Source organism: Phalaenopsis equestris, unplaced genomic scaffold (assembly GCF_001263595.1).
Source record: "Phalaenopsis equestris unplaced genomic scaffold, ASM126359v1 Scaffold000104, whole genome shotgun sequence".
Lineage (NCBI taxonomy): Eukaryota > Viridiplantae > Streptophyta > Magnoliopsida > Asparagales > Orchidaceae > Phalaenopsis > Phalaenopsis equestris.
In genome coordinates this window covers 61,146-74,940 of record NW_018164546.1, presented here as the reverse complement: position 1 = coordinate 74,940, position 13,795 = coordinate 61,146, and the positions used below count along the sequence as shown (strand labels likewise).

The window sequence follows — 13,795 nt, the reverse complement described above, 5'->3', positions numbered from 1 at the left end:
ACATGTGACACTCTGAAGGAAATTACATTTTTCCTAATAACAACCATAACAAAGAAGTTTTTTTTTTGTTTTCAATTTTATTATAAATTTGTTCTTTTATGTTTTACTTGTTTGTTTTATTTTAGTTTTGATTGTTTATTCTATCTTTCTTATTTTATTTTATTTTGTTCATTTTTTTGCTTTGACTTAATTTGATTTATGTTTTAATTTTTATAGTTGTATTAGTATGGAACACCCTAGAGGAAATTATATCTTGCCTAACAACAACTTAGGAATCGGCTTTCAGACAAGTTTGATGTCGGTGTCCCTAGAAACTCAAAAAATGGGAGCATGACTATCTGACAGTTATTGTTGCTTTTGTTATTTTTGTCATTGCTTGATCAATTGAGATCATGTATGATTTGAGGATTGAAATTAGATTGATTATTTTCAAGAATGTTGTTAGTAGAAATAGATAGAACATAGTTGAATTGAGACTCTTAGTATGATACGACTCCATATGATGCTAAATATTCCTTATTTGCAATATGAACTCTATAAATAAAGTCCTACCCCCTCTTGAGAGAAAACTAGACCTTGAACCACAAAGAGGCTAGAACTTGGAAGAGGGAGTTGAGCTCTTGAGTTCTACATCGAAGATCCAATGAATGCTGCTCACTCTTACAGTCCCTGATCGTCGTCGACTACCTCTTGTCGTCCGCCGTCTACTACATCGTCTAACACTTGCTCTTTTCGATGAAGCCTCTTGTGGAATCACAATGTGCACTGCGACATATCAGCAAAACTTCCAAACAATAAAGTGTATGAAAGAACAGTATATTGTTCTGAACACTGTGCAACGACACACCTCAAAGACAAGATATTGAAGTCTTAACAACTGCAACATATATTGTATATTAAGAAACTGCATATTTCTCTCCCACATGTGGGAAAAAAAATATGTGCATATAATCATCAATTCATCTTGTACATTTTATTTAACCAACAAATGAAACACAAACTAAAGAAACCAAATATGACCTGTTGAACAATTTTTTTGGACAGCTTTTGCTCGGACCCATAGATTTCATTGCAGGGAGTGCTATTTACGAACGCCATACGTATGACCCCGAATAATCTTTCAATAACTCAGTTATTGAGGGTTATTAAGAGGTTATTGAGGGTATTAACCCCAATAACATCTCAATAACCTTCCAATAGTCTATCAATACATTCTGCGTTTCAGCGCTCATCTTCGAGGGTTTTGTGAGGTTATTGAGAGTATGAACCTCAACAACAACGACATAACCTTCCAATACATTCACAGAAACCTTCATACACACACAATTCTGCATGCATATAAGGTAATAAATAATTTTTCATTACAAGCCATAGATGGCCACTCTAAAAGTAGGAAATGATTTTGTTTTGGTTGAGAGAATCTCATCCGACGGTCCAGATCTCCACTAAGTGATCTTGTTCGCCTCTTCCAAGTTCAGATCAACACGCCTTCTGGTCTCATGAGAAATTAGCTCAGCTAGGGTTCCATCCCTTTCTCGCGCTCTCCCTTCTACGTACCAATCTGTGGCCGCTCTCAGGCGATTACTCTCTCCCTTACCATAATCACCGGAAGAACCGAATCTCTGGTGTTTGCAGAGCGCGGCAGTTTGATCTTTTCTAGGTTTCCGCTTTCTTTTCTTCCGCTTTGTAAGATTGAGCTCTAGTTTTTTACTAACTGCGTTCCTCACCAGGGGTTTGGTTATCGTAGTAAATGAGCAATGGATCCGTTTGATCCATGCATGAGAAACCTTGGGTTTTTGTGAGAGTTTGAGCTTAGCAGTTAAGGAAATGAGAAGCGAGGAAGATTCAGGCTCTGTGCCCATCGTCGGTGGCAGGAAGGCGTTCTGGAGATCGGCGTCTTGGTCGTCTTCTCGGACTGCGTCCGTTCCTGATGATGTTGCAAGTGGCGACGCATCAGAGAACGCTTCTTCCAATGGTCAGTTTCGACGCTTCCCGCCTACTCCTCTCACGCCTAGATCTAATAGCAGTAAGGCTCGTTCCTGCCTTCCTCCCCTCCAACCCCTCTCTATAGCTCGCCGGAGTTTGGACGAGTGGCCAAAGGCCAGCTCCGATGACGTTGGGGAGTGCCTCCAGCCGCCTACGCCGAGTGGTAGAGCAGAACCCAGCCGACCCGGGGAAGGTCTGAAGGTGGACTTATCATCGCTGCGGTCTCAGGTTAAAAAAGATCAGATTGCGTTCTTTGATAAGGAGTGCTCCAAGGTGGCGGATCATATCTACCTTGGTGGAGATTACGTGGCTAGGAACAGAGAGATCCTTCGCGAGAATGGTATCACCCATGTTCTCAACTGCGTTGGATTTGTTTGTGCGGAGTATTTCAAAGCTCATCTCGTGTACAAGACACTCTGGTTGCAGGATAGCCCGACCGAAGATATTACCAGTATACTGTACGATGTGTTTGATTACTTTGAGGATGTTCGGGAGCAGGGCGGCAGGGTGTTGGTTCATTGCTGTCAAGGAGTATCCCGATCAACCTCGTTGGTGATAGCCTATCTCATGTGGAGGGAAGGTCAGAGTTTTGATGATGCCTTTCAGTTTGTGAAAGCTGCGAGGGGTATTGCCAATCCAAACATGGGTTTTGCATGCCAGCTGCTGCAGTGCCAGAAGAGGGTCCATGCAATTCCATTAAGCCCTAATTCAGGGCTTAGGATGTACAGGATGGCACCACACTCACCTTATGATGCTCTGCACCTTGTTCCTAAGATGCTTAATGATCCATCTTCTGCTGCTTTGGATTCTAGAGGGGCGTTCATTCTCCATGTAGTGTGCACAATCTTTGTGTGGATTGGTAAAAACTGTGATCTGGTAATTGAGAAGGATGCTAAAGCTGCTGCGTTTCAGGTTGTAAGATATGAGAAGGTGCCTGGGCCTATTATTACAGTTGAAGAAGGTGAGGAGCCTGCAGATTTTTGGGATGCATTTTCTAACCCAAGAGCTGGCTTAGACAATGCCACAAATGTTGAAAAGGAAGAGGTTGAGTCTGGAAGAAAACCTATTGTGGGTAAGAGGAGAGTCGAGGCATATGATGTTGACTTTGATCTTTTCTATCAAGCTATCACTGGAGGTGTTGTTCCTCCTTTTCCATCGTCTGGGCCAGGGCAAGAAACCCATCTTCCAGCAAGAGAAAGCAATTGGAGTATACTGAGACGCAAGTTTCTTTCTCGTACAATGTTTAAAGTCTTTTCAAATTCTGCACTCATCCAAGAGGTAGATCCACATGTTAATCGAGTTCAGATTTTGAATGCAGAGTCTTCAACTTCTCCAACTTATTTGTCTCCTAATTCATTTTCATCTGATTCAAGTGGTAGTTCAAAGTCTAGTTCTGAATCTCCAACAATCTCTCCTTCAACATCTTCTTCACCCATGCTTACACCATCACCAGCTTCACGTAGTTTGCCTAAGCCAGTCATTCTACCATCTAAATCTTCACAGCATGACCCTGAGCAGCCGAGGACGAATCTGCAGGCAACACAGTCACCTTCAAGGGACTTTTCACGCTCCATTGCTGAAAGAAGGGGTAGCTTTTCACTTTTAAAATTGCCAACACTGAATAAGGATGCCTCATTATCATCCAGAAAGGTTATTGGCGCTTCACCTACTTATCTTGAGAGTACACAGAAAATCTTTGACAATCAAGCTTCTAAACCTACTCCAATAGGTGATGATGCATGCTCTAAAGATATGGTGGTCGAACCTCCAGTTTTGAAAAATCTAGGTGAATTTAATGGTAGAGGTTTAAGAGACCATGCTGATCTTGATGATGACCACCTCTCAGGAGATGATAACCTGAGATCTGGCTCTATAGATCTGCTTGATAGTTTTCAAGAATCTGGACATTCTTTTCGAGCATTAATTTTTCGCTGGCCCAACTTTGAAAAGATGACTGCATTTAGTAGAGAGAATCTTCATCCCCAAGAAGTTTTAATTTTCCTTCTTCCGGCTACTAGCAAAGACAGTTTGCCATTTAGGAAGGTGTGCTTGTGGATAGGAAGCAGCTTCAAACAGGTTAATGGAGAAAATCAGTTCGGAAGTGGTGAAAATATAAAGGAAGTCAATCAGATAAACTGGAACGAAGTTGGACGTAATTTTCTTGCTTTCATGGAGCTCCCCATCGACCTTCCAATAAAGGTTTGTTTTTTTTTAATACTTGTGTATTAGCATGCTTTGCTTGTTTTATCGTGCTACACTTTTATTTAATGTTAAGGCTCAGATAATGCTTCTGCAAATAATTTAGCTATTATATTTAGAGGAATTGTACTGTGGAAAAACGATACTTATCGTACTCTTTGTTGCAAGCACTTCTTGCAAGGGGCTATATGACTCATGCTATGAGCATTTTGAATGCTGAATTTTGAGAAGTATTAAAGTGTAGGCTAACAATTTAAGCATTGCAATTTACTTTTTTTTTCATTTTATTTAAGGATGCTTCAAACTACTTGTATGCTTATTTGCCTCTTAGTTAGATAATTATTGAAACAAGTACACATAGAGCCATTTGCATAAGTAGTGATAATATCTAGAACATAAACATTCTCTTATAATGAACTTGAATTCCATGAGAAAATTTCATGAAAATGAAAGTATGGGCTAATTAAATCAATAAAATATGATGAGATAGATGAACTTTGATTTCTTCCGGCATACTTTGCCTAAGAGAATTTAAAACGATTGAAAAAGTGGGCATTATATGCTATTAGACTAGTGGTTTTAGATCATCTTACAAGCACCAGTGGCTTAAACTTTTGCAATTATGTCAGATATAATGTATATATAAAATCTTATTCATATTGGTGTTAAGCCCGACTGTGCTGTCTAAACTTTATCATTTAATTTTTAATATGGATTACTATATCTATATGTTTTGTGATAGTCGTTATTCCATACAAATGGCTCAATTTATGAAATGCCAATGGATTTGAAACATCAAACAAATTAAGGATATGAATAGGTTTGCAGTATCTCGCAATTATATCCAAAAGTGAGATCCACATCTATGGGTTTGAAGTTGGTTAGAAATCCCACAAAATATATTAAAGTTTATTTTCAAGTCTGTGTTTCCTCTCTTTAATCATATATATCTCTATCCATTCATAATACATGATTCTCTCTTTATCCCTTCATCTCTCTCATTATTGTTATCTTAGATGAGCTATCTTCTATATCATGCTCAGTTATTCTTTATGGAACTTTGTAAATGTAAAATTAAATCAAATCTATCTAACATAATTGTGTCTTAATAGATGCTTCCATTTTTACGTAGGTTTAAGACGTCATGCAATTATATCCGAAAGTGAGATGCATTGATAATACTTGTTTCTCTCTTTCTCCTTTTATATCTTTCTTGTTATTTTTATTTTATTTAAGCTGTTCTCTAAATCATGCTTGACTATCTTTTATGGAACATTGCAAATCTAATTGCAAATTAAATGTCTAATATTATTTTATCTTAACTTATTTTGTGATTGTTGGAGATTTCGATGGATTTTTTGTAGGATTTAAGATAAATTTATCAAATGTTTTTTTTGGAGGTGCTAATTTTTTATTTTGGGGATTCATCGGATTTTGCAATTCTTGTGGGTAGCAAGATTGTTGAGATTGGACTTTTTTTGCTGCTGCTTGATATATTTTTTTTCTCTTCTATCTCCCTGCAACTTCCTCTTTTCTCCTCTTGAGCTTCAGGGTTTATCATTGGCATATCCACTTGGTTTGTTGGTTTCATTCCCCCTTCTCGTGTTGGACGTGGGTGGGATTCTCCCTTCTTATCCTCTTGTCGAAATCCCATTTGCTTAGATTAATATGTCTACATTTGTCAGCCATAGATCTGTAGCCGAGGCGAACTTGCCTCATTTACCATTGCTGCTTGTGACCTGTTTAATTGGGAATCATGTTACTTTTTTGTGATTTTACAGATTTGCTGAAGCTTTAAAATGCGCCAATGCATCAATTCTATTCATATAAATCCTAAAACTTCAAATAGACAGTCAAACGAATTACTAATATTTAGGCAGTTTTGATAGATACCATGCCAAAATTTTTTTGAATTCAAGTCTTTCAATTTAAATTTTTGGTAGTAATAATGTATCTCAGTCCAAAGTGTATTTTGTGCTGGATTACTCCCACTTATAATTTGCCTTATCCTAACTAATTATCATGTCTTTATGGATTCTTCTTCAAAATTATTTCATATTTTTGACTTTTCAAATGTCCTTTTCCAGAACTTCTAGTCTTTTATCCTTTTTTTTTTTTGTTTTTTCCTCATCCATTTCATAATAATTCCATCTCCTGAGTTATTTGTACCTTTTCACACACTCAATTATGCATTTTTTTTTTGTTTTTGTTGATGCAGTTCTTTTTTTTATTTTATTTTATCTAGTTTTCTCATATGCAGCCTCAATTGTTGCAGTTTTATTTCAATGATTCTTGCAATCAACTATTACTTAATTTTCCTTGCTATTGATCACAACAATATGCATGTTCCCTTGGTCTTAGGTTCAATGGAGCTGAGATTGATAATTCAAATCCAATGAGAGTATTAAAAAATATCAATTCACTATATTATTTGAATGAAAAGAATTAACTCATATGGTCATAATTGATCCACATCTTTTTGAAGTGAGGAGAAAAAATTGTCACTTTTTTGGCACCAGGCGTCAATACTTGGGATAAAATGATGATGACGATTTTGTTTTGGAACTTCACGATCGTTAAAATAGGTGATAATTGCATGTTTCATTCATGCAATAAAGGAAATATGAGATACAATGAATCATGCATACTCAAAAGCTTGTAATACAAGCCTAATCTATGTGATCAAAATTAATATCTTGGTTACAAAACATAGATGATGATTCGTTAAAAAATATTCCAATCTACTGTATGGCCTTTGAAAAGAGATGGATTATTATGAATGCACCCAAAAGAATACGATAATTATGTAACTCTCTTTAGAAGATTTGTTGGAAAAGACGAAATTTATGATTTTCTTGCTAGATTAAATTTTGAGTTTGATATGCTAAGGATACAAATTCTAGGAGAGGAGGCGATATCTAACCCAAACAACAATAGGAAAAGTAAATATTATTACTGAAAGCAAATATGAGATTACAACCAAACAAATTGAAATGAGAAATGTTAACAGATATGACAAACTACTCAAGGGGTCCGTTCTTGGAATGGTGGTAGTCAGCTAGGTGGATTGGGAAGGGTGGTAGGTGGCTGGAATGGTTGGAGAGTGGCAGTTGCAGCTAGTGGGGGTTTTCAGAGGGCTGTTTTGGGTCTAATTATTAGGTGCGGAGGGCACACGCAGAGCTGCGCGCGCCCTCCGATCACAGCCGCACATCGCGGCTGTATGACAGTGCTTCGCGCCCGCAGAGCTGCCCGCGCCCCAGGACAGTGGGCCCTCTGCCAGCTGCGATGTGCGGCTGTGATCGGAGGGCGCACGCAGCTCTGCGTGCGCCCTCCGCACCTAATAATCGCTTCTGTTTTGGGGACAACAGTCAGTGTAGGGTGGCAGGGAGAGCCCAAAGATCAACATTTTGGTTGTTCCAGTTTGATGGCAGCTAGGGTAAAGGGGATTGCGACAAGGCCAACAAGATGGAGGACTGGTATGGTGATGGCGGCAGGTATGGAAGATTGGAACTGCAACGAAAGTGAACGGGGAGGGTTGGAACGACAATGGCAGCGAGTATGGAGGACTGGAACAACAGCGGCAGCGAAAAGGAAGGTTGGAACAATGATTGAAGCGATGATGGATGGCTGAAATGGTGATGAGCAATGCGGTGGACTGTTGGACAACAAAAGGAGGGATGTCCTGTGTGGCACAATGAGGAAAATGACTGGACGGGAAGGAAACTATAGGAAAACAACAAAGGGAGGCTGTTTCGGGCGACCAAGAGTGATGTGTGGAGGATGCGAAAGGGAGTAGGGAAGATAATCATCACATTGGGAGCAAGTTACAACCGGAGAACCACACGACCCTTGGATATAGCCCATGAAGGTAAATAAGAGACGCCGACAACTGTCCCGATATAAAACACACAAAAGTTGAACTTGACCTGTCAGGAATACAAATATATAATAAGATGATAACTAGAAATGGCCCAAGAAAACCGGCTGACTCTCGGAAGGGAGAAAACCTAGTCATGTTAAGTTCAGGCAAAGCAGTCAAGTTGTGCGTGAACTCTAGCATGCGAGACACGATCCCGCTTCCGCCTGCAGATGAACTGCACTAGTGCGGGAAATGCTTCCGCGTCAGGAGCATTTTGTATTCTTTAAATTAAGTTATTGCTATCATTTGAATAGAAGGTAGACGAGGAGTTATTATTCAAATAGTCACGTGTAAGGCTTAGTTTTAATGGCAAAGGCTAAACATTCTGATTAAAAATTCTTGTCTCGAGGAGTTGAAGTAGCCACTTCCAATAAAGATGGTAAAAATATTTTTATACAATACAAATATGGCAAATACTGCGTATCATACAAAAGAAAAATGTTGGAAGTTTTATGAAAAACTATTATGCAAAAGCGGGGCAATAAAAAAAGGAATATGCAAAAGAGTAGAGACTTGCATTTATAACATATTTGAAAGAATGTAACATTAGAGAATCACCTATTATATTCCACAAAGAATCAATAGAAAAGTTGTTAGTATCATTAGAAAAGGCTTTTATGGCAGCTATTAGTTTTCTTGCTCAATATTTTCCTATTTTTGCTATTGAAGTTTAAAAAATGCCCAATTTTAAGTTTGTATTATTGATTCAAGATTCATAGATCATACAACTAACTCTTCACATAAATTTATTTCATATATTACTTGTCTTGGCAACAAAAAATAGCTATTATTATTGTATCCTTGATGATTGTTACTAGCCAATTAGATATTTTTATATACAAATTCCTCCTGCTTAAAAATGTCATCCTTGTGCCTAAACTATTCGCCAACTTATTATCATATCCAAAAGGTAATTACATGTTCAAATATAGTGTTATATTTTGTCTTGCACATTGTGAATTTCATGAATGGGGCAAAAGAATGATTGGGGTTGCAGAAGAAAAAAATTGTTTTATTATTTTCCCATGACCAAGGAAACTCGATATTACTTGTATTATATTTTCTTTATATAATCTTCAAATCATTAAATATAGGATATGACTTCAACGCCAAAAGTCTTGTCCAACATACTTTTATTATTGTTAAAATTATGTTTCTTTTACTTTTAGAAAATATTAATATTTAAGAGTTTCATCATGATATTTTTCTGTTAGCTAAATATACTTATACCAATTTTTAAATTTTTAACATAAGAACCAAAAGATTTTTTTTCTTCATTAAGAAGCTCGTTGTTCGCGAACAGCTCGTGTTCGGCTCGTTAAGAAGCTCGTGTTCGGTTTGTTCGCTAAGTTAACGAGCCGAACACGAATAAATATTTGTTCGTTCGTGTTCGGCTCGTTTTGGCTTTATTAAATTTAATCTTAAGTTATATATATATATATATATATATATGATGAACAATATTTTAAAGATTTAATTAACTACAAGGCTACAAAGATTTATAATCAATTAAAAGTATTAATTAAGAAAATAGAATAAAAAATATTAAATTAGATTCAAATGATGGTTTAAATCTTGCTCCAATCCTTAAACATCTTATGGCTACGTGATTAGGGTTGTCTAAACGACTTTTTGTTCATGAACGAATCGCGTTTGGTTCGCTGAGCCGAACACGAACACACTTTTTGAGCTCGAAATATAAATGAGCCGAACACGATCTAAGCTTGGGCTCGCTTGTGTTCGGCTCCTTTACTCCCCTACATAGTGACATCTAGAGATTATCTATTGCATCTAAAATTTTTGGGTTTTGATGGTTTGTGCTCTTTATTGATGGTTGCACTCGTGTATCATGTATCTTTCCATCAGAAGATCAAAGTAATGTAAGTATCATTTTTCTTACTTTTTGAATATAATAACAAAATACTTCGGTGTTTATTAAAAGCGTCAGATCTAAAATACCAAAAACACTTTTAACATTCCTCTCCTCATACTTCTTTGAAATTGAACCATACGTGATCTTTTTTGTGTGTATACTTCCCAACAAAATATTTTGGTTGAATGAAATAATGACAAAGTTCTTGCTAGCACAAGAGCTATCAACAACAACAACAACAACAACAAAACATTTATCACATTAAGTGGGGTCGGCTATACAAAACCTTTTTCTCCATTGCGTCCTATTTAGTGTCATATTTTAATTTAATTCTAATAAATTAAGATCATTTTTTATGCTATATGCCCACGTCATCCTAGGGTCTACCTCTACCTTTCTTGACATAAGTCGAATCTTAAACATCTACTCTTCTAATTGGATCATCGGATGGTCGACGCTAATGTGACCAAACCATCTAAGATGATTCTCTCTAATTTTGTGTAGAGCTACACCAACCCTATTAAGGATATAATCATTTCACATTATGTCTCAGTTTGTCTATAAGTGTAAAGCACTCATCCAACTAAGCATTCTCATCTCAACAAAACTTAGTTTTATGTTTCTCTTTTAAAGGCCAACAGTCAATGCCATAGAGCATTGTAGGTCTCACCACCATCCTATAAAATTTTCCTTTCAGTCTAAGCGGTACTTTTCTATCACACAATAGGCCCGAAGCATTCCTCCACTTCAACCAACCAACTTGAATTCTACAAATAACATCCCCATCAATATCACCGTCACTTTGAACAATAGACCTGAGATATCTAAAGCGTTCATACCTTTTAATAATTTGATCACCATAGTTACATTTCTATCACTAGAGCTACTGCTACTAAAATTACATTCCATTTCTTCAATTTTTGTTCTATACAAACGAAGGCCTTTAGACTCCAGGGTAGACCTCCATATCTCAAGTTTTTCTTGAGCCTTTTCTCTCTTCTTATGCATGAGAAGGATATAAGTCATTCCGAATTTATCTTTAGAACCTATATCTAAACCTACTTGAGGAGCATAAGCACGTATTATATCAAAAATTTTAGTATCAACAATAATCTTGAGGGCTATAATTTTATCTCTGGCTCTATTAATTTTTACGACATTAACTTTCAAACTCTTATCTATAATTACACTTATCCCATTTCTAGTGCGATTCTTACCAGAATACCAAAGTTTAAAACTCAAGTTATCAATCTTCTTAGCCTTTTTTCTAACTCATTTAGTTTCATTAACACAAGATATTTATCTTTCTATGAATCATAATATCAATTATTTTCATTAATTTAGCAGTAAGAGTACCTATATTCCAAAATTCTATCATAATATTAGTTTTATGGACTAACTTCTTTACCTGCATTTGTCCGTAAAGTGAAAACCCTTCCTTATTTGACACTACATTCGGACGTTGGTATAGCAGCTTTTGCACACTTTTTACTGTATTCAAACCATACAGCGCGTCGCTTCCAGGGGACACCCTAGCACTTACACAATGTCCAAAAGGATTCATGTCATGATTTTTTCAACAAGTTTTAGCTGGTTCTCGACTACCTAACGCAACTCTTCATTTTTCACATTCGGGCTTGAGACCAACAATGTCTGCTTTAATCGTTACCGACCATATATCAATTACCTGGAAGGGTTCTTTGGTTCAAGTGTCTTTCACAAGTCTCAGTCAAATTTTTTTTCCACTCAATTCTTATGTATTTACATATAATACCTAAACTTCAATTTTATATATATGATACCTTGCCAATGCATGAAAAGGTGTATTTCAATTTTTAAAAGTTAAAATGCTTGTGTTTTTTATGTGATTTGAAAATTTTGGGCGGTATAAATGTAAAAAGTAGAGTTGAGATGCTAGGTAAATACGGAAGAATTGATTGGTATGTATGTAAATTCCTTTAATATCTTTGAAGGGAAGTTAGTGAAGCATATAAAAATATAGCAGCAATCTTGCGCACTAGCGGCTGGTTGTTAATAAGGTGGGGAGCTTCAGAAAACATAGCAACAACATTTCAAGCTAGCCTGCACAAAAAACACAGGCGAATAAGACTTGTGCTGAAATATGGAATCATAAACATTTTAATTAGGAAATTTTACGATGACAGAATTGCACCAACTTCCAATTTGAGCAGCAAACCATAACCAACCAAGAGAATTAGTATGTATAAAAAATTTAAAAAAAACAGAACAAGAGAATTAGTATTTAAAATGTTAGAGAGCACGTTCCGTTTTCATGTACATCAAAATAACTAGAAAAGTAGAGAACTCTGAAAAAAAAAAAACTATCAATATAACTTTAAAACTAAGTATGGCAATGTCTTTACCTCAATTCTCATTTCCTTTACTTTTAATGACTATAGATGGTATAGATTTTCATCCATTGTCAATAATCAGTTTAAATTTTATGTATATGGGAGCATACGAATGGAAACTTGGAATCTTTTTTAAACTTTATTAAACGTTTCATTTGATGCATAAATGTATTTTCATAGCAATAGATGTGTTTAGGCTTTATAATTATGATTGTTTGTAGATATAAACTACTTCTATCGTGTTTATATTGAAAATCTAGATCTACAAAATTAAGCATGTGCATGACATTAGAGGTTGTTGCCCATTGTACAGTTATTAGGACTATTCTCCACTATTTTTTTACTTTGGGAAATTTTCATACATGGCACACAATTCTTATGTATTTACATTCACACCTAAATTTTCATATTTACATACATAGCTCTTTGGCGCTTTATACATATGCATGAAAATGTGTAATTCACCTTTAAGATGTGCAACATGTAAATACATGAGAATTGTGTGCTATGCATGTAAATGCCCTTTTTCTTTTTGCTGTACCATTGTTTTTCTATTTAGTATTTTAAACATTCCCTATTTCACTTAAATGAGAAGCACAATTTTACTCTTAATGTTTTGTGTCAGCAGGTTTTTGAGGAACAGGATCCAGAAAAATTTTTAGAAATGATGAATACCACTTGGAATCTGTATTAGCAAACTTAACCAATTTGAGCTTTACTGAACGGCATTTATGCTGTAGAGTTTGATCGGATAGTGTAGATCAGCGAAGCGTGAAGAGGTACTAAAGTATGCTTTTATTTACATTCTGTATTCTGATCATCTTACAATGCATTGAGACCCTGTGTGCTAATTTGTTCCTTGTTCTTTTGTTCTTCTCCTGTGGCAGGAGGAATATGCACAGTGGCTGTTTTAGTTTTTTGGCATGTACAGTGCCCACTTCCCTGTAAGCGCAATTTATTGGGAAGAAAAAAAAAAAAAACTGTAAATCTTTAGATAGCTTCTGTAAATTGCCTTGGGACTGCTTACTTAGTCCTTTTATCCAGTTAATGAACTGATATTCATTACTAATGCATCTGATATTTCTCATTTTGCTGTGTTTTTTTGTGGCATTTACATGCATATCATCCAGTTCCTATGTAATTACATATGTAACTCCTAAACTTCGCATTTTGCATATATATACAACCCAAAAATTTCAAATCACGTCAAAGTGAAATGCATCTTTTCATGTATAGGTAAGCATATATGTAAAAGTTTAGATGTTAGATGTGCAAAAACATAGAAATTGAGTGGTATGTATGTAAACCATCCCCTTTTTTTATTAGAATTTTTCTGACTTGAATGGGGGACTGATTTAGAAATGTGCACTTATGAGATCTGAACTTTGAATTGAGAACCTTTAGGAAGTTCTGGAAGGTTCCATGATCCATGTTTTTAAGATTTGG

The 13,795-nt window shown here is 36.0% G+C and overlaps 1 protein-coding gene across 2 annotated transcripts; it reads left to right on the top strand.

The window, feature by feature from the left end:
- The first annotated feature begins 1,448 nt into the window (after positions 1-1,448).
- LOC110020594 (protein-tyrosine-phosphatase MKP1) lies at positions 1,449-13,421 on the top strand. 2 transcript variants are annotated; one of them, XM_020718750.1, is made up of 4 exons: positions 1,449-1,660; positions 1,748-4,185; positions 12,978-13,128; positions 13,237-13,421. In XM_020718750.1, the coding sequence occupies exons 2-3, from the start codon at positions 1,828-1,830 to the stop codon at positions 13,041-13,043; spliced, it is 2,424 nt and encodes an 807-aa protein (XP_020574409.1). In that variant the 5' UTR covers positions 1,449-1,660; positions 1,748-1,827; the 3' UTR covers positions 13,044-13,128; positions 13,237-13,421. The 2 variants fall into 2 exon arrangements, with proteins under 2 accessions (XP_020574409.1, XP_020574408.1); XM_020718749.1 differs by having other exon boundaries at positions 1,731-4,185.
- Positions 13,422-13,795: the final 374 nt, after the last annotated feature.

Bases quoted from the DNA above. Each gene is read 5' to 3' on its own strand.
- LOC110020594 (XM_020718750.1), top strand. From the start codon at position 1,828: ATGAGAAGCGAGGAAGATTCAGGCTCTGTGCCCATCGTCGGTGGCAGG. The intron at 4,186-12,977 runs GTTTGTTTTTTT...TTGTGTCAGCAG, and splicing joins CCATCGACCTTCCAATAAAG to GTTTTTGAGGAACAGGATCC.